Below are 24,164 nucleotides of genomic sequence, written 5' to 3' on the forward strand. Positions count from 1 at the left end.
GTATTTTGCTTCAGTGAATTTTCCATTTGTCCCTGAATAGCGCAGTCAACGTGCAGTCATTTATCTTAGTCGAAGTGCAGAGGATGGAGAGAGGGAGGGCTTTCCAACACATAAATATATATATAAATATAATTCACTTCAAGAACTAAGCTGGAGGTCATGTACAGACGATTTGCATAAAGCGGGGCCACAGGATTATGGCAACGAGTGCAGGGACTTAACATTAAAATATCCTTTAATATTCTACTCTAAAGAACACATGAGAGTTTCAGAATATTCTTGATGGAATATCAATCAAAAATAGTTGCATTTTAATTATGAATATGTATGCAGTCATATTTATCATATATATTGTGGCATCAGAACATGATTTTTTTTAAAGCAGCATAAAGAAAAATGTGGTACTGTATATATACACTGTATATACACCTGCTCCGGTTTTCCTCACAGTTCAAAGACATGTGGTAGATTTGGATAAACTAAATTGGTCCTAGTGTATGAGTGTGAATGTGGGAGTGTATGGGTGTTTCCCATTACTGGGTTGTTGCTGGGAGGGCATCTGCTGCGTAAAATATATGGCGGAATAGTTGGTGGTGCATTCCGCTGTGGTGACCCTTGAAAAATAAGAGACTAAGCCTAAGGAAAATTAATGAATGATTTTTATTTATTGTGTTTGTGTGTCTGTGTGTGTGTGTGTGTGTGTGTGTGATTGTATATGAGTGTGTGTGTGTGTGTGGTTTGGAATTGGAAAATCTTATGTGATTGACATATTTATTCCACCGACCCACCAGTAAACACCAATCAAAATAGAGATCTCATTGAGAGGATATTTTAATTATTATTATTAATATTATTATTATTATGAGGTCAAATTAGGTTTTATCAAACTTGATATGCACAAATAAATCACTAATATTAAATACTGTATTACTCCATATTTAACAATCCCAGTTTCTGAATAAAGAGCTGTCCGTGGTTCTGAAATCCTCCCATATAATACTGCAGAAACACACACCCGTATACTGTACAATCTCTCACCTGTAGGTCTGGGTTTTCTTCATGCTGAAGATGAGCTTCTTCTGCCGCTTCTACGAGCCTCTACATATGAATGACAGAAAACAGCAGAAACTTAGAAGAGGTGATTGATGGCTACATACACACGCTTGTTCTTGATGGTCTTCATCTGCTTTAAACAATGCAGACATTTGTGATAACAGCCTCAAGCTACATGTAAAATACATTTTTAGTACATTTGTGTCTTCCATCAAGAAGTCATTAACAAATATATCACATTAAATAACGAGTATCAGATCATATGATTTTGTCATCATATAAATCTTTAATCCAACTACTAATCCTGTCTTTATTAATGAGCAAAGAAAGTGTCAAAATAATTTATCCATTAACATGTTTGTGTAAGGTGACCTCCTTAAAGTAAAACACTAATGTAATGTACAGTTTGTACATGCGGCTTGCAAACAGGTCGTATTTCATGTAACGGGTTGATGCCTTACGGCAAGCACAATGCTGTGTGTGTGTGTGTGTGTGTGTGTGTATAAAGGACAGTCTATGTTTTGTCGTCATTGAAAAGTGCTGGCATGCATTTTTATTTACATGGCAGTATAATTGCTTCCAGTACACAAAGCGCTTTAGGAAAAATAATTAATACTTGTCGCATTTCAAGGAAATTATAGCAACATGACCAAAGCAAGGCTTTGTGCCAGTTTTCTAAACACCCTCTTGAAATAAGCCAAGCTGCTGTGTAAAATATAATAATAATAAACTGAGGTTGTGTTCCTGTTCATGCATGTCGACAGTATAGTATTTTTTGATATATTGTGCTCTAAATATGTTTTAGATAACAAATATCATGTCCAAATAAAAGGCTAAAAGTGTATTTGCATATTCTTTTAACACACAACTACATTTTAATCGTTTGTTAACGTGTCATTAACCACAAAAGCTAAATCACGAGCTCACAGTGCCTATTTTCACCTGTCATCAAACAGGCGGCGCTAGCGGACGAACCGAGTCTTTACCTGACGAGGTAAAAACTAAAAGTGTGATGATTTACGCACTTTTTAACCGATGATTTAAGCATTCAGGTAGATATTTACATCACAAATATATTCTGACAAAACGCTAACATGTAGCCTAATTTGATTTAAATTACTAAATGTCGCTTAGTTAAATGCTAACTTGCTGTTGAACCTCAAAAGGTGACACCCGTAAAACCCATACAAACTTCTTTATTCGAGTAAGACGATTTATAGACACTCCTTACTCACATAGTTAACAATACAACCGGCCTAACATACGTCCTATTATAAATGTGAATCTATTTTATTAGCTTTCATCTTATTTTAGTAAAGCAACTTAGCTAGCGCGCCTATTTCACCCGCCTCTAAAACTATCCGTGTGCACTGCATGCGCGCGAGTAGGTAGCTAATAATTAGCTAAATGATAAATGATGTCCTCCTTTTATCCTTAGAAGCATACAAAGATGATATAATTTATCCTTTTGATCTTATAGCCTTAATCTCAAACAGTAGCCTATATTAAATAAGTCATTTTTCTGCCAGTTCGTTTTACTAATTTAATATAAGCTAGACAAATAATTTCAAATTAAATAATTCTGAATAAAAGAACGCAAAACCAATTAATTCATAATATTTTGGAACCATTTTCAAATGAATCTCAAATGCACACACACTTGGATGTCTGTGGTATAAATTGCATCAACTCCCTGAAAATCCGACGCACGCGTAAATTTGTTTCGCATAAACACGCGCATGCTTCTTATGAAATCAGTATGCAGTAGTGAGCTACAAATGCATGAGGTGTATTTCATGGGTTTTACCTTTCATGGTAAACCGACTCCATTGCATCATAAAGTGACAGTGTGTATCTGCAGGAGTTAGATAAGCCTATCTGCTCCACACACTCCACACACACACAGGCAATTAAAGCCTGGACGCGTGTGTGTCCCTCTGAAGAATAACTGCACGAGCAGGTTGAAACGGGGAAAATCTATATGTTCTTCTGTATAAAAGGGAGAAGCTTCAATCGAGATGCTTTTATACGTGAGCAATAAATAAAGCTGTCGGGGCTGCAGCATCCGAGACAATGAAGGAGGGAGTTAAACAATAAGAAGCGTTAATTATAAATATATAATATTAAGTTAAATATAAAGCATTCATTAAATAAATCAAACACATCTTTGAAAGCTTGCAGATGGTATTTAAAACGCTTTCTTCATCATTGTAACTTACTCGTGTGGCCTCCGCTTTTTTCCGAAACATCTCCTCCATGTTCTGTGCCAGATTTTTCACCAATTTTGCGCCGTCGATCTCCTCTATTCGCACCGACTTCTCATACTCCTTGTATTTCTAAAGAGAAATACATTTTATGAATTAACGCAATGTATTTTCTCAAAGCTGCATGTTTATTTGTTAATAAAGAGATTCTTAAAACATTGTAGGTTTACACTCAGTTTAAATATGACTCAATGGTTCCGTGAAGAGCCATTAACATACAGAGAGAGAGAATTTAAAGTTTATTTCCGTATCAGCTTCTCTGACTATGTCATGGCAAAAACAGATCAAATTTACCACACTTTACAAATATCACTTTTTTATAATTATAAAAATATTCTAACAATTAAAAGTCACTAACAGCAGTAAAAATACCCACGATAAAATACATACATAATAATAATGATAATATACAAGATACAAATCTAAATCAGGTTTACCTTTGAAAAAATGTACAATTTTATGAGGATTCACGTTTAGAAATATGTCACTCAAAGTCTCTCCAGATAAAAATTGTTGTCTGATAACATTAAAAATAGGGCACTCCACAATATGTATAATAAATTGTTTTCTGTTGCAATGTTGACATTTTCCATTAACATACAGTAAATGAAAACTTTCCATTGCACCATAGGTTCTTTATAGTGGAAAAAAATTGTTTAATGTTCTTCAATCTAAGAAAAAGTTAAACTGTTTGGTTAAAGGGATTTTTTAAGGAACACAAAATAGCTCTTCACTGTAATTATTTTAAAATTCATCCTTTAAATCTTAAAAAACACTTTAAAATTTGAATTTACATACAGTAGGTGGTGTTTTCTGCGATTTGATAAGTAGACAAAACCAATTAATAAGAAATTGTTGCAGCTTGTTTGGCAATACAGAAAGAATGTTGAATGTATTGACACTTTATAAAGATAAAAATAAATATATTTACACTTCACTTAGGAAACAACATAATTGTTTAATAAATTTGATAAAACTTTACAGCATTTATATCTACAGATTTTAAGTTAGCAGATTACTTAGTTCTTTATCTCTCTCTCTCTCTCTCTCTCTCTCTGTTTGCTTTTGCTTTCTTTAGAAAATCATTTTAAGTTTCTTAAAGTGTGTTTGCACAGATGAAAAAACATTTTTGGTACCCTAAAGCAGTGTTTCCCAACCCTATTCCTGAAGGCACACCAACAGTCCACATTTTCAAACTGTCCCTAATCAAACACACCTCAATCAACTCATCAGAACAATAGAAGAGACTCCAAAACCTGAAACGAATGGGTCAGATAAGGGAGACATTAAAAATATGTACTGTTGGTGTGCCTTCAGGAACAGGGTTGGGAAACACTGCCCTAAAGAACCATGCAGTAAACAGTTCTCAAAAGAAACATTTAGATATAGTGTAATGTACGTTTATATTAGCTCTGAAACTTTTTTCACTATAAAAATATAAGAAAAATTAAAGATGTGCTCTATTTTTAAATGTCGGGGTAAAAAACAACAACTTTCTTTTAATTGGATACAAAGTAAAGCCACTGCACTGTTCAGCTCTATTGCATGCTGGATGTTGGTTTATAAGTGATTTGTTTTTCAGATGTTTGCTGAATCGTGGCCTGACCAATAGCTTTTGATGTGGAGAAACTGTTGCCCTAAAAACTAAATAAAAGAATCATAAAAACACATTTAAAAACTAAAATAAACCATAGGAATGGTGTAACACAACACGTTGGAGGGTTTAAAACCTTGACTTTTCCAAACCGTGATAAACTCTGAAACCAGTTTACGTGCCCTCATGCCTAGTGTAAGTTACAGTTTCTTCATGAAACATCAATATCAATAAAGAACATTTCTTTTAAAACTAAAGCAAACATCTTAAAGATGAACAAATTCAAGCATAAAACGTATTATTTATCATTTATCTCCCGTACATTAATGCTATTTGCACAAAAGAAATTAGACTGAATGTGAAATCTTTTCATTTGTTATCTACCTGATAATGTGTTTTCTCCAAACATGAGTTTAAGAGCTCAGTGTCCAACTTGACATGTTCATTTGTCTGTAATCAGTAAATAGTGAACCGGGACGTTCAGACATATGCAAATCTGAAGGAGGCAGTCATGTGTGGCAGTGGATGATGGAAGGATGAGACCAATAAAAAAAAGTGAGAGCATGAGACAGTGATGGAGAGACAGGGGCCGGTATAAGAAGATGCCTCTGTGACCTGTGCTTTGCATTGTCTCAGTGTTAATACAGCTGTCGTTCTCATTGGAGTCAGTGCCACACGTCTTCAGATAAGCATGCTCTCTTTCTGACAGCGGCCTCTCTGATTGGCTGATAAGATGAATCCGCTTCAGATAACAAGCTCAATCTTGCTCTTGTAATTGGTGGAAGGGCTGCTGCAGTGCGTGTGATTGGTGGAGGAGGATCTCTGTGGGTGGGCTGTTTGAAGGGGGTGGGTGGGGCTTGTGGAAAGGGCCACGCATTGTTGGAGGGTAATTGAAATGGAGTCAGAATTGGAGAGAAAGATAATAAGTTGTCAAGCCTGGGCGAGTCTGGATAATGAACTACACTTCAGACTACGCTGAGTCTGCAGAACAAGCGACACCTGAAGCAAACAGCACTCAGCGGCCATTGTGATATTAGACTATTCAAACACACTCAGGCATCCACGCCTGCAGGCTTACAACACTCCAGTGTAAAAAAATAAATAAATAAACCTGCTGATGAAAATAAACTCAGGTTAAGTGAAACACAGAGCTGAATTTCATGAAGAAACACTTGAATCTGACAAAAATGTGTCCCGCACAGCTTTACTGATGAAAACACACACCTCACATCCCAAAATAATACATCAACATCTATGAAAAGTGCTTATTTTAGAAATAAAGATGTTTGTTTTCATTTTTAAAACACCAGGGTATACACTATTTACAAGAAAACAGACTCTTGCTCATCTCAAATGACAGGAATCATGAGTTTACCATCCATTCAATGCTTGAAAAAGAAAAAAAGAAACAAATACATATCAGTATATCATCAGGATCAATTTTTTCCAAGACTACAGGGCATGCATCCCATGAAAACTGATCCAAAAAAGTGCACCAGATGTCTTTAATCTGGTAAAATATAAGTTTCTGGTATGAAAAATAGCTAGAAAGACAAAAGGACATCATAAATTGAATTCAAACACTATTTGCAACACGTATACTTGGTCAAAAATATAAATTTACCTGTTCAGATTATTTGTATAGTCATTCATTCATTTTCCTTCGGCTTAGTCCCTTTATTCATCAGGGTTCGCCACAGCGGAATGAACCACCAACTTATCCCAGCATATGTTTTACACAGCGGATGCTCTTCCAGCTGCAACCCAGTACTGGGAAATTATTTGTGTATATGACATTAATTTACTGAAAACACACAATGTTCTGTACAGTCCAATATTAAAAAGACCTTAAATTTTCCAGTAAGAGAGCATGACCACAGGACATTTCAGCAACACACACAAAAACATTTAAATCCAAAACATGTTTCACAATGTGCTTTCAAAACACTGATTAAAACAAAAAAGAAAAAAGAAAAAAGAAAGCATAAGATAGGACATGCATCCCATGAAAACACACACCTCAGATCACAGAAAATGCAACGTCTTTGAAAAGTGCTTATCTCAGAAATACAGATGTATGTTTTCATTTATAAACACACCTGGGCATACTATTTACAAGAAAGCAGACTCTTGTTTGAATCAAATTACGAGTAACACCATTCATGCAATGCTTTTGAGAAAAAAAGAAACAAATACATACTGGTTTATCATTTGTATCTAATTTTTCCAAGACTTCAGGACACGCATCCCATTAAAACTGATCCAAAAATGTGCCAGAAAGTCCTTTATTCTGATAAAATATAAGTTTTTAGTAAGAAAAATAGTAAGCATAATAGGACATAATAAATTGTATTCAAACACAATGTGCTACTTATAGTAAATATCAATTTACATGTCTAGATCAGGGTAAATTGATATTTACAGTACATCTACTGTATTTGTATAAAGGACATAAATCATTGAAAACACACAATGATCTGTACAGTTCTTCAATATTAAAAGGACCTCAAAATGTTTCCAGTAAGAGAGTATGACCACAGGACATTTCATCAGAACACACAGAAAAACATGCTTCACAATGTGCTTTTAAAACACTGATTTAAACTTATTTTTACTGCATTTTACTACATTTTTAAATCACCAGAGCATACTATTTACATGAAAACAGACTTTTGCTCAACTCAAATAAAATCAAGAGTTATACAGTACCATCCACTCAATGCTTTTGTTTAAAAAAATCTTTTGAGAAAAAAATAGACAAATACATACTGGTATATAATTTGAATCAAAAATTTCCAAGACTACAAGGCACGCATCCCATGATGACGGAGCCACAAAAGTCTTTTAATATAAAATATACATTTCTAGTATAAAAAATAGACAGAAAGCCTTCTTTTAAGCGATTTTAAAGACAAAAAGACAGAATAAATTGTATTCACACACTCTGTACAACTCATATTCTTAGTTATTGGTATAAGCTACTATTAAGGGAAACAGGCCTACATTCCTTAAAATAAATATACACACTTTTTACCCACACACAAACATCTTTAATGCTGAGAGATGACAGTTTCGCTGAAAACATAAAAAAAAATTCACACAAACAAAAATTCAACAATTAAAATAAGATTAAAAAACTCTTTTAAATAATTAAAAAAATTAAATATACAGTATACTGTATAAAACAACAGGACATAAATCCTATAAAAACACACACACACACAAATCTACACAGTCCTTTTAACTTAAAGGACATACTGTTCGCGCACACACACACACACACACACACACACACACACACACACACGCACACGCACACGCACACACACACACACACACACACACACACACACACACACACACACACACACACACACAAGATGTTTAAACTACTTGTTTAAATTGAGCTCAAACAATACAATTCTTGAGTTTGTGTGACAACTTAATTGTTTTATGTTCAATCCACTTAAATTAGTAAAAATGAATAATAAATCAGCTCAATTCCTTCATTTTGTCCCAACACAAATCAATTCTGTGAAACCCAGCATTCTTTACAGTGTAGACTTCATGAAATGATGTACTCAAATCTAAAAGCGTCTTCCAGATATCTGTTTTCCAACTCAAGACAACATAACGCAAATTCACTGAACACACACACACACACACACACACATTCTGGCACATCTAAAATCAGACAAAAATGTTGCACACAGGTTTTTGAAACCTAAAAACAAAAATGTAAACACATGCATAAGCATCTGCATTGTGTAAATACAGCAGGACAAAAAAGAGAAACACACAAACACACACACCACTCTACATGGACACTTTTTTCTTCTTTTTATAAAAGACAACAGAACAGCAAATTGAACACACACAGGCACACTATAAATTCTAACAACAATTTGTCTTAAAAATGAGGGGAAATGCCATTTCATTACTTAAATCCTATAAAATCAGGATACATTTTAACAAAAAAAAAAAGGTGTTTCTTGTAAGTGAAACAATCTTTTCTTTCCAAGACAACAGGACATTAAATTGCATGGAAACACACACTCTGGCACATCTCAGCTCCGCCGACATGTTTCCACCACCACCAACACCCCCTCACACACACACACAGATCGTGACACCACGCAGCAAATTACCCCTTTAAGAGAGAGACCATGGAGAGTTACTGAGGCGGAACAGTTCATTTCACGCCTGTCCTGCCTCTCTACCCCCCGCCCCCCGTCCCGACACACTCCCCGTCCCAAAAAAGCCATAATCAAAGCCATTAATGCTGCGTTCATCAATAGTGATCATCACAGTAGCCAAATAGTCCTACAGAGCGTCCCGTATGTTCCCGAATAAAACATTAACGCTTTTGCCATCCTGTATTCTCAAGACACTGCAAAATTATTGACTGTAAAGACGCTTAATGCTAATCTATTTGTTCAATCTGTTATTTTGTAGCGTCGAGGTGGAAATTTCAGTGAGTGAAAGCAACAAAGGGTGACATTTGTATGGCTGTTTTTTTCCTCCTTTGTGTAAAAATCAGGTAATTTTGCATAACAAGCTTAATGATCACTCTTAACGATCGCCTTTAATGAAGCGGCCCTGCTGCCTGTTTCTGACTCCAGCTCTTCAGACTGACAGTTTATTGGCTGGAGCCCCGCCCACCGGTCACGCCCACTGAGCAGGATGATGAGGAAAAAGTGCAAACATACGCAGAAACGCAGATGAAGAGAGAACACAACTGGCTGGGACGTTGTACAGTGTGTTAATGTGTGTGTGTGTGTGTGTGTGTGTGTTAGCTTGATGAAGATCATTCTGTTCGGGATGATGGGACAAGGTAATTATTGATGCTTACGGACAAAGCAGGAGCAGATCTTTATCTCAACTCTGATATTAAAAGACAAATTTGCTCACATTTATTCACGTCTTTCTAAAGTTGTATGCTCTATTTTTTTCAATGGAATAAATATATACTGCTCAAAAAAGAAAGGGAACACTTGCAGTTACATTGCTGTTCCCTTTATTAAGGGTTTCTCTTTATTTTTTAGCAGTATGTATTACATTTATATTAACATTTATTTAATCTAATGTATTTCCCAGTGATGGGTTGCAGCTGGAAGGGCATCCGCTGCGTAAAACATATGCTGGATAAGTTGGCGGTTCATTCCGCTGTGGCGACCACAGATTAATTAAGGGACTAAGCCGAAAAGAAAATGAATGAATGAATAATCTAATGTAATCTTAAATGAAATCTTAATTATTTTTCAATTATTTTATTATATTTTGTATATTTTCTATTATATTTTGTATATTTTCTATTATATTTTGTATATTTTCTATTATATTTTGAATATTTTCTATTATATTTTGAATATTTTCTATTATATTTTGAATATTTTCTATTATATTTTGTATATTTTCTATTATATTTTGACTATTTTCTATTATATTTTGAATATTTTCTATTATATTTTGAATATTTTCTATTATATTTTGAATATTTTCTATTATATTTTGTATATTTTCTATTATATTTTGTATATTTTCTATTATATTTTGAATATTTTCTATTATATTTTGAATATTTTCTATTATATTTTGTATATTTTCTATTATATTTTGTATATTTTCTATTATATTTCTCACTGGAGAAAGACTTGCTTGTTTTAGTTTGGCTGAAACAAAAGCAGTTTTTCCTTTTTTTACTTTTACTTTTTTGTAATGATTTGTTGGATTAATATTACTATTTAATATTAGATCTTTTATAATAAAGGGACTAAAGCCGAAAAGAAAATGAATGAATGAATGAATGAATATTTTATACATAGATCTCCATTAAACAGGATTTGGGAAATCTCTTTTTTTAAAACTAACATAATATATAGCATCACCTTCGACTGTACTGAAGAAACATTCATTCATTTTATTTTCGGCTTAGTCCCTTTATTCATCAGGGGCCGCCACAGTGGAATGAACCGCCAACATATCCAGCATATGTAAAACACAGCGGATGCCCTTCCAGCTGCGAGCCAGTACTAGCAAACACTCATACACTCTCACATGCACACTCATACACTGCGGTCAATTTAATTTATTCAATTCACCTAGCCCATGTCTTTGGGTGCTCCGGTTTCCCCCACAGTCCAGAGGAAACTCACACCAACCCAGGGAGAACATGCGAACTCCACACAGGAACGCCAACAGACCCATCCAGGACTCGAACCAGTGACCTTGCTGTGAGGCGACAGTGCTAACCACTGAGCCACCATGTCGCCTTTTGTATTTTATATTTTAAGTTTTATTTTTTTACATTAAAGACACTTAAATCCATTTGCCTTATGTACACATTCTGAAGTTCACACGCTATATATTTTATACTATATATTTAGAACATCTGTTTATCTTGCCCTGTGCTTTAGATTTGCATTCAAATTTGAATTCAGGTGATATGGCATCACTGTCATAAAATGTTATTGGTAGTCTGTGTTTTATAATCAGTGCCTTTATTCATCAGGGGTCGCCACAGCAGGATGAACCACCAACTTTTCCAGCATATGTTTTACACAGCGGATGCCCTTCCAGCTGCAACCCAGTACTGGGAAACACCTGGACACACTCATTCACACACATACACTAATGCCAATTTATTTCATTCAGTTCACTTTTAGCACATGTGTTTCGACTGTGAGGGAAACCGGAGCACCCGGAGGAAACCCACACGAACACGGGGAGAACATGCAAACACACAGAAATGCCAACTGACCCAGCATGGACTCGAACCAGCAACCTTCTTGCTGTGAGGCTAATCACTGTGGCACTGACTTCAATTCATCTCTTTGAGATATTTTAAATAAAACAAAAAAGGCATTTTATGAAAATACATTATTCAAGGTTATATATAAAAAATAAACTTGTACAGTTTGGAAAAATAATTAAATAAATGTTCATTTTTGGGTGGCGTATCTCTTTAAATTTCAGTATGTTTGTTACAATAAGCTGTTTTATTACTGTAAAAGTGTTTTGATCATATGGACTAGAAGGGCTGCACGATACTGGAAAAATCTGATATTGCTATTTTAGTTTTTCTCCCCATAAATCGTATAAATAATTAATACAATTAATCTTTGCTACACCTCCAAACATCAGTTTTTGTGCCCAAATAATTTAAACTCTCTTGAAATGCTCAGTCAGAGGGCTTATAAACACATGCAAGTGATAAACTTTCACTCTATTAAGGTTAAACTCTTAAAAGTGACTCTAATTTAGAGCTGCACAATACTGAAAAAAGCTAATATTGCAATATTTAATTTTTCTGTGATGAATATTGCGATAGGAATACAGTTCACAAGATGCTTGTGAAACTATATAGTTTGAATAGCTCAATTTATCTGGGGAGTCTAACAGTATTCAGGTACAGAAATTCAATAAACACAATGTAAAAAATGCTTTTCTTTGTCTCACTTCTAGTACAAATATCAAAAAACTCTTAGATCAAGTAAAATAGTGTTTTATTTTCACCTTGAGAAGAAATAAGTCAAAATTAAAGAGTTTTTCCTTAAAACGAGCTGATGGGGTGAGTAAAATCTTATTTTCACTTTAAAACGTTCATATTTGTGCAACAAACAAGACCAGAATTCTACGCCTTTTCCCCATAAATCAAATAAATAATTAAATACAATTAATCTTTGTTACACCTCCAAACATCATCATTTATTGTGCCCAAATAATTTAAACTCTATTTAAATGCTTAAAAACACAAGCAAATGATAAACTTTTACTCTATCAGGGTTAAACTCTTTTAAGAAGTGACTCTAATTTAGTGCTGCACGATACTGGAAAATTCTGATCTTGCAATATTTAATTTTTCTGCGATAAATATTGAGATATGAATACAGTTTCACTAGATGCTTTGAATATCTTTATTTATCTGGGGAGTCTAACAGTATTCAGGTACAGAAATTTAATAATCACAATGTAAAAAATGCTTTTCTTTGTCTCACTTCTAGTACAAATATCAAAAAACTCTTAGATCAAGTAAAATAGTGATTTATTTTCACCTTGAGAAGAAATAAGTCAAAATTAAAGAGTTTTTCCTTAAAACGAGCTGATGGGGTGAGTAAAATCTTATTTTCACCTTTAAACGTTCATATTTGTGCTACAAACAAGACAAATATTTTACTCCCCCCCCCCCCTCCTAAATCGTATAAATAATTAAATACAATTAATCTTTGTTACACCTCCAAACATCATCATTTTTTGTGCCCAAATAATTTAAACTCTATTTAAATGCTTAAAAACACATGCAAATGATAAACTTTTACTCCATTTTAAAAAGTGACTGAATTTAGTGCTGCACGATACTGGAAAATTCCGATTTTGCGATATTTTTCTGCGATAAATATTGAGATATGAATACAGTTTCACTAGATGCTTTGAATATCTTTATTTATCTGGGGAGTCTAACAGTATTCAGGTACAGAAATTCAATAATCACAATGTAAAAAATGCTTTTCTTTGTCTCACTTCTAGTACAAATATCAAAAAAACTCTTAGATCAAGTAAAAGTTGTTTTTTTTATTTTCACCTTTAGAAGTAACAAGAGTTTTTTCCCTTAAACAAGCTAAATTATCTACCAATGGGGTGAGTAAAATAATCTTATTTTCACTTTCACATCCAAAACGTACATATTTGTACTAAAAACAAGACAAAAAAATTCTACATTTAAAAAAATACAATTAAATACAATTAATCTTTGTTACACCTTCAAACATCATTTTTTTGTGCCCAAATAATTTAAACTCTCGTGAAATGCTGTAAAAGCACAAGCAAATGATAGACTTTTACTCTATTACGGTTAAACTCTTAAAAGAATGACCCTAAATGTCTTCTGTGGCTCCTGGACTACTATGACTCAGACTCAACATTGCATATCCTGCAATGTGACTATTGCGAATGCAGACACTGCGATATCAATGCTGAAGCGATATATTGTGCAGCCCTAGACTAGATTATGTTGTTCCTAGAGCTTGACTCACATGGTCATTATGAACTGAACTGAAAACAAAAAAAAGCAAATGTTTTGCAACAAAACAAGGGCAAATTATTCCGTTAACAATTATGCAAGGTAAATCAGCCACACTGGTCTCGGATCACTGGATAAATACAACACCGGTAATGACTCTGACTACTCTATAGATTTTTTCTAAAAAGACCCAGTAGCTAAAGATAGACCCAAAAAACTGTCCGTTTTCACTGCAATCTTCCCAAACACCGATATAAGATAAAAATACAACACACTATAAACCCAAACTTGCAAACACACTCGGTCTAGCTCAGTTAAGGAGTCACATACACACACATTCTGAGAGGAGGTAATTACGACGATAATATGTGCACTGGGTTCTTATCTCACACCAACACTGAGAGACTTATTAATACTTCAGAGAGAGAGAGAGCGAGAGAGACGGGGTTATCTCAAAACATCCATCACTGTTTTTCCTTCAATAGGAACCGAGAGGAAATGAAGTGTGTTCTGTAGTATATAACGCCAGCGCATACTGCATTCAAACAGCACTATACTGGAACAAAGAAACCAGGTGGAGATGCTTATCTGCTAAATATCAGAGCGGTCACAGAGATATGACGTCTAAAAATGAAATATTAAAACTGCAATGTGCATCTGTGCCTTTTTGTCACCTTTTTTGAGAGCATTTTCATATTGAATTGTTGATATGTGTATAAACCAATCACATCACACCAAAAAGACTACACTGTTGGAGATGAATGGGAAAATGGGGAAAAATCATGGTGCATTTTATGAAGCTTTATAAATCGCTCTAATTTTTACAGCTTTAAATTTCTTAAACACAACTTCAGGATTTTGTTTCCAATATTATAAAAATGCAGGGGTTTTGCCTCCAAATGTATAAAATCTCTGAAATTTCAACCCTGTCACCAAAAAAAAAAAAAAGAGATAGATTTGAAGCACACAGAATGCAACATCATCTGCCACCATGTGGTTGAAATGAGTAGTGCATCATCAGATGCTTCTTTGTCATTTATAATAAGACACACATTCATTCAGTTATTATATTTGTCTCTTCCTAGTCCTACACAGGTGTTTAGATGCGAAAGACAGATCGGGGGGAGAGAAACTGAGTGTAATGAGCCGTACCGAAAACTCCTCCTGCTCTCACACACACACAAACCTCAGATTATACACCTGGATGTTGTAAGGCAAAGCCATCTGTATTCATATGAGCCAAGAAGCGCTGTGTGTGCGTGTGCGTGCGTGCGTGTGTGTGTGTCCGTGTGTGTGTGTGAGTGAAAGAGAGAAGGGGAAATACCTTCTGTAAGAGCTGAGATCCTGAGTATTTTGAAGCTATTGATTTTATTTCACCACCGAACGCTGAAGCCCAGAGTTTCACCCTGCCGGGGAAAAAAACCCATTTAATTACTCAAATTAAACACATTATGACACATTAGAGTGACAGGAAATAATGCAAGACTGCTGCAGAAATAAAACCGTTAACAACAAAGGTGTATGACTAAACTGTATGGGATTATTCCTGAAATACAGGCAGCATCTGGGTCTGTAGGTTAAATCCACATGATTTTTTTCTCCTTTCTCATTCACTGTACGCACAAAATAAACCAAAACTCATGCCATAAATGCTTCTCATACTGTATTTACAGTGTAGAATAAGAAATGTGTGTATTTCTACTCAATTTGGCTGTTAAATATTTATTTAATTGACACTAAATTTAATAAATTATAATCATTTGAATTAGCTGTTATCACCTAAGCACATTTTTGCACACTAGACAATATCTTAAACCCCTCCACACACACGGGATAGGATAAACTATAAGATAATGTACTTATATTATAAGAGCATCTTATATTTGGACTCCAGAGAGCACTGAACACTTATATTACCACACTAACCATCACACAGTATAGTTTTATCATCTCTCTTGAGACTGTAAATGTAATTACTAAAACTTCTCTGCAATCTGCATACATTTAAATACAATCAAGTATGCATATATTATTTAAAAAACGTTTCACGATTTCAGATGTCACAAAAATACAGCAAAAGCAATAATGAATAAGTCTGCATCTCTCACTAAGGTTTGACTATATTTTGCATGCATTATATACAAACGCATAATTATTTACACTCCAAAAAAATTCTAAATCACAAACAAATACCTTATGAACCATAGTTTTAACCTCACTTTATTTCTAAAGACCTGCACAGTGATTAAACACAAATTAGTAGGCTACTCACACTGATAGGGGAATCTCCGGTTGGGACCCCCGCACTTCCAGCGGCGTCCAGCACGCGCTCAGCATCACACACCAGAGCAGAGCAGGATTTCTCCGGTTCCGCTGCATCCTTCCCTCAAAATTTCTTACGCTGCAACGGAACCGGCGGCTTTAGAAGTCCCCCCTCCTCTCGGGTCTCTCCCCTCGGTTACAAAAAACAGCACCGAGCGCCTGTTCAGCCTCGCACGAGCCCTCCCCAGCGCGCGTGCGGGAGCCTCTGGAGTTTCAGTCTCTCCGCCCAGCTGTCACACACTCCTCGACCTCCTGCTCGCGCTTTTTGACATCGATCCTTTTGCTTTTTTTATCCGTACATTGAGGCTACGGAGAACAAAAAATAAAAATGTAATGGTGCTGATTAGGAGCAAATTAACTCGGTGCTGCTGTCTGGCTGCTGCTGATATTACGATGAGCGACACTTTCGGGTCAGTGGGATGTGCTGAAGTTTTAGTGAGGAGAAGCGAGCTGAAAAGTCCTCGAGAATGTGATGTGAGGCTCTTGTGTAAAAACTGGGAAAGGAAACCTAGCGCGTTTTCACTATGTGAGCGCGCCCACGAGAGAAGCTGATGCGAAACTTTCTCTCGGCCACGCGCACTCCGTGCTTCTTCTCTCTGGAGTCAAGCGGTAATGGAAATCACTTCACTATAAAAGGCACTTTTGTAAAAAGACTCATTTTCATATGTCAAACAGCAGTGTACAGTAAAAACAATGATTCATTGGATTTACAAAATTGTTTTACTTTTTTTTGTAAATCTATTGAATGGTTTGTTTCAGTGTATTTTTTTTTTGTATATTGCATTATTTTAACTGTTCTGGTCACACTGTGGTAGTTTTATCAAGGCAGGTTGTCAAACACTGATTCTGCATATGTTTTAAAACAAATCTTTAAGTCCAATATTATTTTTGAAAAAGCATATATTTGTATATTCACATACTGCCGTACCACATAGTATTTTAAGTCTATTGTTCCTCAAATTTTTATTTAATTTTTTGCATGTTCTAATATATATATATATATATATATATATATATATATATATATATATATATATATATATATATATATATATATATATATAGATAGATAGATAGATAGATATACAGATAGATAGATAGATAGATAGATAGATAGATAGATAGATAGATAGATAGATAGATAGATAGATAGATAGATAGATAGATAGATAGATAGATAGATAGATAGATAGATAGATAGATAGATAGATAGATAGATCAGTCATGACAACATATACTGTTATGTTATTAAAGTATGTTACTGTACACTCTAAAATATGCTGGGTTGTTATAACCCAATGTTGGGTTAAAAAGTGTCAGTTTAATTGAAAAAAAATAACCCACTGTTGGGTTTGTTCATATTTGTTTAAAACCAGTTTAATAATTAACTGTATTTGTAAGATTCTCACACTGTAAAATTGATTAGTTACTCAAAACAGTTATTAAACCCTTTGCTTTAAGTGATAAGTAGACTTTTCTTTAAAAAAGAGAGTAAACTCATCGGAACTTGGAACTTTTAGGCTGACAATTCTTTTTATAATTATCCACAGTTCACTTACTTATTTATTATAAGGCAAAGTCAAGTGTTTACTTTCTTTTTAAAACAAAAAGTCAGCTAATTGCTTTAAAAGCAAAGGGTTTACACACACTTCATCAAAAATCAACTAATTGCTTTTTAGGGATGTACGAATGTATCTGCCTCAATATTTATCGGCAGATATTGGATTAATTTAAAGCTTATTTTTCTACCAGCAATAAATGTCAAAATACTGATGGTTAAAGGGATAGTTTACCCCAAAATGAAAATTCTGTCATAATTTATTCAGCATTCAGTTAAACACAAAATAAGTTATTGGCATATATGTTGGAAACCTGTATAAATGTGTTATTTCTATGTAGCAACAGCACTGGCTTTATTTGCTAAGTTTATGAAATAAATATGTTCTATTATGTCAAACAAAAGTTAATGCTATACTGCACAGGAAAAACTTTGAGGGTTGTCCTATTCTCTCTTAAAATGTTGGGACAGCTGAATTTAAAAGCTCCAATATTCAGTCAAATAATTTAATGGGGAAAAAAGAAAGCTAGCTTGCAGTGTATACCAGGTGGCATTTGGGTGGGGGGGTTGGGGGGGTCAGCCCTTTTATACTGAGAAATAGTTTGCTCTGATCTGTATTTTAAATAATAATGTTACTAATTAAATAATAGATCATACAAATATACATTTGACCACCCCTATTATGGTTCATACCATTGTGAATGCATAAATATGCTAATCAGTCTATGCAAGAAAGAAAATTCATTCAACAGTTTGAAACTGCAGATCTAGAGCTCAGAAGTGTTCACAAGACTGTTCTCGTAAAATAGGGGTTTGTTTTTACATATAGCTTGAAAGTCAAATTAGATGCATGGTTTGACCTACAGTAACCTCTGAAATAGCAAATCAGAGGATACTGTAGGTCAGAATACACTTTTAAAACACTGAAAACTTCAATATGTTTTATTAATAAATTAGATGTAATTTAAATAAATACATAAATGAATGAAGGATGAATTACACAAACTAACATTACCAAAACTTTGACCCCCTGATGGTCAATGTATAATTCACACAGGTGTTTACTACTGTGTGCAACTGACCATTATCAAAATCCGTATCGGAATCGACTGAAAGTTAAATTTTTTTTTTTCATTACCAGAAAAATAAAAACCAGTATAGGTGAATCCCTGCAGGGACGGGTTTAGTGATTTTTGGGGGCCCCAAGTACTCCAGCCATGGGGCCCAACCATCCTAATTCAAACCCTTTGTATTTTTATTTATTTGTTAAACAATTTAATTGAATTGTTTGTTTATTTATTTTGCCATTTATTCCTAAAATTAAAAAAACAAAAAATAATAAAAAAAACGATTTAATTGTTAAAACTGATTTGACTGCTGGACTGCTCCATGATTCAAGGCTGGGGATAAATTTGCACGGATGTAATGATTACATTAAAACTATTTGTTAGACTCTTGCCAACGAAATTTAATAGAAAACTCATTCATTCATTCATTAGACCCTTTATTCTTCAGGGGTCGCCACAGCAGAATGAACAGCCAACTTATCCAGCATATGTTTTACACAGCGGATGCCCTTCCAGCTGCAACTCAGTACTGGGAAACATCCATACACAACAGCCAATTAAGTTTATTCAATTCACCTATAGCTCATCTAACACAAATGCGGATAGAACATGGAAGCTCCACACAAAGATGTCAACTGACCCAGCTGGGACTCAAACCAGCGACCTTCTTAATGTGAGGCGACAATGCTAACCACTGAGCCACCGTGTTGCATTATAGAAAACTGCTATATATAATTTATAGCTCTAAATTATAACTCTAGGTATTTATTGAGAGCTCGCTAATTTCCAGAGACCCCAAACGGCTGCTTACCTTGCTTTATGGTTAAATCCACCCCTGCATCCCTACGTTTTTACAAATTGCAAGCTGAAATTAACATTTAAGGCAGCAACTACATTTTTGACAGTAGTTTTGAAATGCAATAGTATGATTCAGCATATTGATCAGACATTAACAAAAACATCATGCTCATTGGCTGAAGCTGAAGCTTCTCCTCCTCAACACATGCCATAAAAGAGCAGATAGCAGACAGAAAAAGTAAGTGAATAAGATTTATGAGCAGCCACTATTCCAGCACTGACCTCTTGTGCCTGCTGCTTGACAATGGCATCCAGGTGCTAATTGCTATTCTCTCGTTCTCTTTTGGTGTTCATCTAATTACCACGAGCACGTAAATGATGAAGAGCGTCTGCATGTGTGTGTGTGTGGTAACAGGCTGTGATGGATCTGTCTTAACTCGGCTAGCGTCTCTGTGCAGTCATGATTAGCTGTAAATGCATCATACATCACAGACTCAGCAGCGACTGGAGCTGATTAACAATCTCCATACTGTACTACTGCAATGCTGAGGCTACAGTAGAAGACCGACCTGATGACATTATCATAAACTTCTGCTTAAGATCAGGAATTTATGTATGATTGCAAAGTAAAATAGCAACTTCATTCATTTTCTTTTCGGCTTAGTCCCTTTATTAATCTGGGGTTGCCACAGCGGAATGAACCGCCAACTTATCCAGCATGTTTATACGCAGCGGATGCCCTTCCATGCCTTTTCCTATCTCTGTGAAACATCCACACACACTCATTCCCACTCATACACTACTGACAATTTAGCAGTCGTTGGACTGTGGGGGAAACCAGAGCACCCGGAGGAAACCCACGCGAACGCAGGGAGAACATGCAAACTCCACACAGAAACGCCAACTGAACCAGCCGAGGCTCGAACCAGCGACCTTCTTGCTGTGAGGCGGCAGCACTACCTACTGCGCCGCCCGCTAAAATAGCAACTTCATTAAATATATTATTATTATTAGAAACATTTTTCAATTTAAACAATAATCGATATTAATACACTCAGATTAAACAAGAAATTTACAGTATTTATTGTTGAAGTCAAAATTATCAGCCCTCTTGTGAAACTATATATTTTTTTAATATTTCCCTGTTTTTTTAAAGAATTATTTAAAAAAATATTTTTTTAACGTAACAGTTTTGACAACTAAAAGCAATTTTTATTAACCCATTTCTTTAGTCTTTGCCATGACGACAGTACATTTTTCTAGTTATTTAGTAAGATACTTGTATTTAGGCATGGGCCCGTATAAGTTTGTGTTGGTATGATAACCTTGGATAAAAATATCCCGGTTTCACAGTCTCATGGTATTGTGATTACCGCTCTAAAATAAGTTCTTTTTAAATGTCTCAGTAAAAAAAAACAACAACACATTTTCCCCTATTGAACCCAATATACAGCATTTCATTTTACAATTTACAATTCACATTTATAATATTTTGGAACAGTAAACAGGTTAAATAATTAAAAGAAATCATTGACTTCTTCTACGTTTATTAGTTCACAAAACACAGATTTCTTTAAAACCATTACATATACCTTAGGAACAGTATAGCAGAAATTTTTTGTGGTTTTAAAACTGTGACTTTTCCAAACCGCAGTACACCTTGAAACTGGTTATGGTCCCATGCCTACTTGTATTGAGCTTAAAGTGACATTTAAAGACTTAACTATGTTAATTAGGCAAGTTAGGATAATTAGGCAGGTTACTGGATAAGTGTTTGTTCTGTAGACAATCGAAAAAATGTATTTCTTAAAACAATAACACTCACCTTAAAAGTTGTTTACATTTTTTTAAACTGCTTTTATTCCAAGAAACTAAAATAAATAAGATTATTAGAAATCATTTTAACTAGAATATTAGCGACACTGAAGATTTCTTTGCTCTGTTAAAAACATTTGGGACTTGAAATATAATTACTATTTGACAAGCGGGCTAATCATTTTGCCTTTAACTGTTAATGAATAGATAGATAATAATAATATTAATAATAATCATTCATTCATTTTCCTTCGGCTTAGTCCCTTTATTCAGCTAGGGTCGCCACAGCGGAATGAACCGCCAACTTATCCAGCATATGTTTTACACAGCGGACGCCCTTCCATCTGCAACCCAGTACTGGAAAACACACTCACTCATACACTACGTCTAATTTAGTTTATTCAATTCACCTAAAGCGCATGTGTTTGGACTGTGGGGGACACCGGAGCACCCGGAGGAAGCCCACACCAACACGGAGAGAACATGCAAACTCAACACAGAAATGTCAACTGGCCCAGCCGGGACTCGAACCAGTGATCTTCTTGCTGTGAGGCAACAGTGCTTACCACTGAGCCACTGTGTCATCATAATAATAATAGTATTTACATAAAGTATTTACTTCATTAGGGTCAGGAGGATTTTATTTCTAAGGAAATCTGTTTATTAAACAAAGATGTATTTAAATGCTCAAAACTGACAGTTAAATTAATGTATAGTGTTACAGCCACTCTTATACAAAAAAAAATATTGTGGTTTCCACAAAAACAGTATAATAATAATAATAATAATAATACTAATAATAAAAAAACATATTATAATAAAAAATATGTTGAGCAGCAAAGCAGAAATGAAAATTCAGCTTTAGATCACTTTATATTGCGTATTTTGTGATTCAAGTTTTTATTATTTTTTCCTGTTTATTTATTCTTTTGAATTGTGGAATTATGGGATCTTGATCTTTCTACCAACAACTTTTACCTGTGAATACTTAAAAAAACAAACAAAAAAAGGGACTTATTAACATTTTTAATAGTTTAAAGTGATTTATTGTCTGGGTTGGTGTTATACATTACGCTACGAAAACCTAGTAATAAACTGCCAGCACTTTTTATGTTATTTTACAGACTGAAACTACTAATAAAAATCACTTTGTTAAACTGTAGAGGTAAATTTTCAACATTAAAAGTCAACAAACATCCCATAATTCATTTCAAATTTGCATTTAAATAAAACTACCAAGCCCAAATTTTGAAAGTCAAATGTTTGTTCACTTAAATGTCACTTATACGCTAGGGTTAGGGTAACAAATTATTTTAGTGGAACATTTATTTTAGAGTTAAAGTGTATCCGGTGAAACTACAGTAAAGATGCAGATCCAGAAACAGAAGTGTTTTTATCTGGTGATCCTGCTTTAATCACAATGACAAAGCTAAGAGTATTGGTGTTTTAGGTACAGAAGTAATAGTTTGATCAATCCGGTTAGTCTGTGCTGGAGCTCTGAATACAGGCCACCAAACACACATAATCTAGGTCTTGTCTTAATGGAAGTTAAAACTCTTAGCAGGTCAAATTTAGTGCTGACTGAAGTTACACATCACATTTAATCCCTTACAAATCCCTTTACAAAACACATCTTCGTCGTCTTAAACACACTGAGTTACATGATCTCATCTCAATGAACTGATTCATAGGAACAGCTCTAAAGCAATAACATAAGGCCTCACTGCATTAACATAGGGGGAATTAAGGGTTAAATTATGCTCACTTTTTAAGCCTACAAATATTATATGCATTTTGTAATTTTAGTTGACAAAGGAAGCGCAAAAGTGTAAATTTGAATATACTGCACTTATATTTATCATTTCATGTTAAGTAACATTTTCAAAGTTAAAATTAAATAACACTGTAAATAATAAAATATTGATACGGTAAATTGTAAAATAATGAATGATGATAAAAATAACCCATCGTCGTTAGTCATGAAAAATGGACTGCACTTACTGCTATGCGGGTGTATTGGATCTGGGTTAATCACATGATTTCAGCTGCACTTATATTGTATGTATGGTGACTGTACAAGAAAACTTCATCTGTAGATCTAAGACATGATGACCCATAATTTGCACTGCCCAGTTTGCCCCTGCTGGAAAACAAAGGGACAACATTATTCTAAATAGTTGTAGATCAGAAACTAATTGTAAAATAAAATAAAATAAAATAAAATAAAATAAAATAAAATATAATAAAATATAATAAAATAAGTTATCATTATCAATATAAAATGACATAAAATTAAATATATATAACAACAACATTAAAAGTAAAAATAAGTCAATAAATAATTTAATTTATTTCTAGATCAGAAGCTCTTTGTAAAATAAAATAAAAAATATTTTAAAAGTGTTATCAATATCAATATAAAAATGACAAAATTAGATAAATATAATAACAACAACAACAACAACATTAACAGTAAAAATAATAGTAAATAAATAAATTATTCAAAGTAAAAAAATTTGTTCTGTCAAACAATTAATAGAAATAAATGTACATAATACTGTTTATATTTATGTATACATTTCCAGTTCTGGGTTGTGGCTGGAATAGCGTCCGTTGCATAAAACATATGTCAGAATCGTTGGCAATTCATTCCGTTGTAGCAACCCCTGATAAA

The 24,164-nt window shown here is 34.2% G+C and overlaps 1 protein-coding gene across 1 annotated transcript in view; it reads right to left on the reverse strand.

The window, feature by feature from the left end:
- The window catches only part of cacna2d3 (calcium channel, voltage dependent, alpha2/delta subunit 3), a 92,830-nt gene extending 76,114 nt beyond the window's left edge, over positions 1-16,716 (reverse strand). The window contains exons 1-4 of the mRNA XM_056468361.1: positions 16,203-16,716; positions 15,255-15,336; positions 3,273-3,389; positions 1,039-1,098 (exon numbers count right to left, since the gene is read on the reverse strand). Coding sequence (XP_056324336.1) covers positions 1,039-1,098; positions 3,273-3,389; positions 15,255-15,336; positions 16,203-16,309 — 366 coding nt within the window. The 5' untranslated portion in view covers positions 16,310-16,716. The remainder of the gene's footprint in view (positions 1-1,038; positions 1,099-3,272; positions 3,390-15,254; positions 15,337-16,202) is intronic.
- Between the last annotated feature and the right edge of the window lie 7,448 nt (positions 16,717-24,164).

Source organism: Danio aesculapii, chromosome 11 (genome assembly GCF_903798145.1).
Source record: "Danio aesculapii chromosome 11, fDanAes4.1, whole genome shotgun sequence".
NCBI lineage: Eukaryota > Metazoa > Chordata > Actinopteri > Cypriniformes > Danionidae > Danio > Danio aesculapii.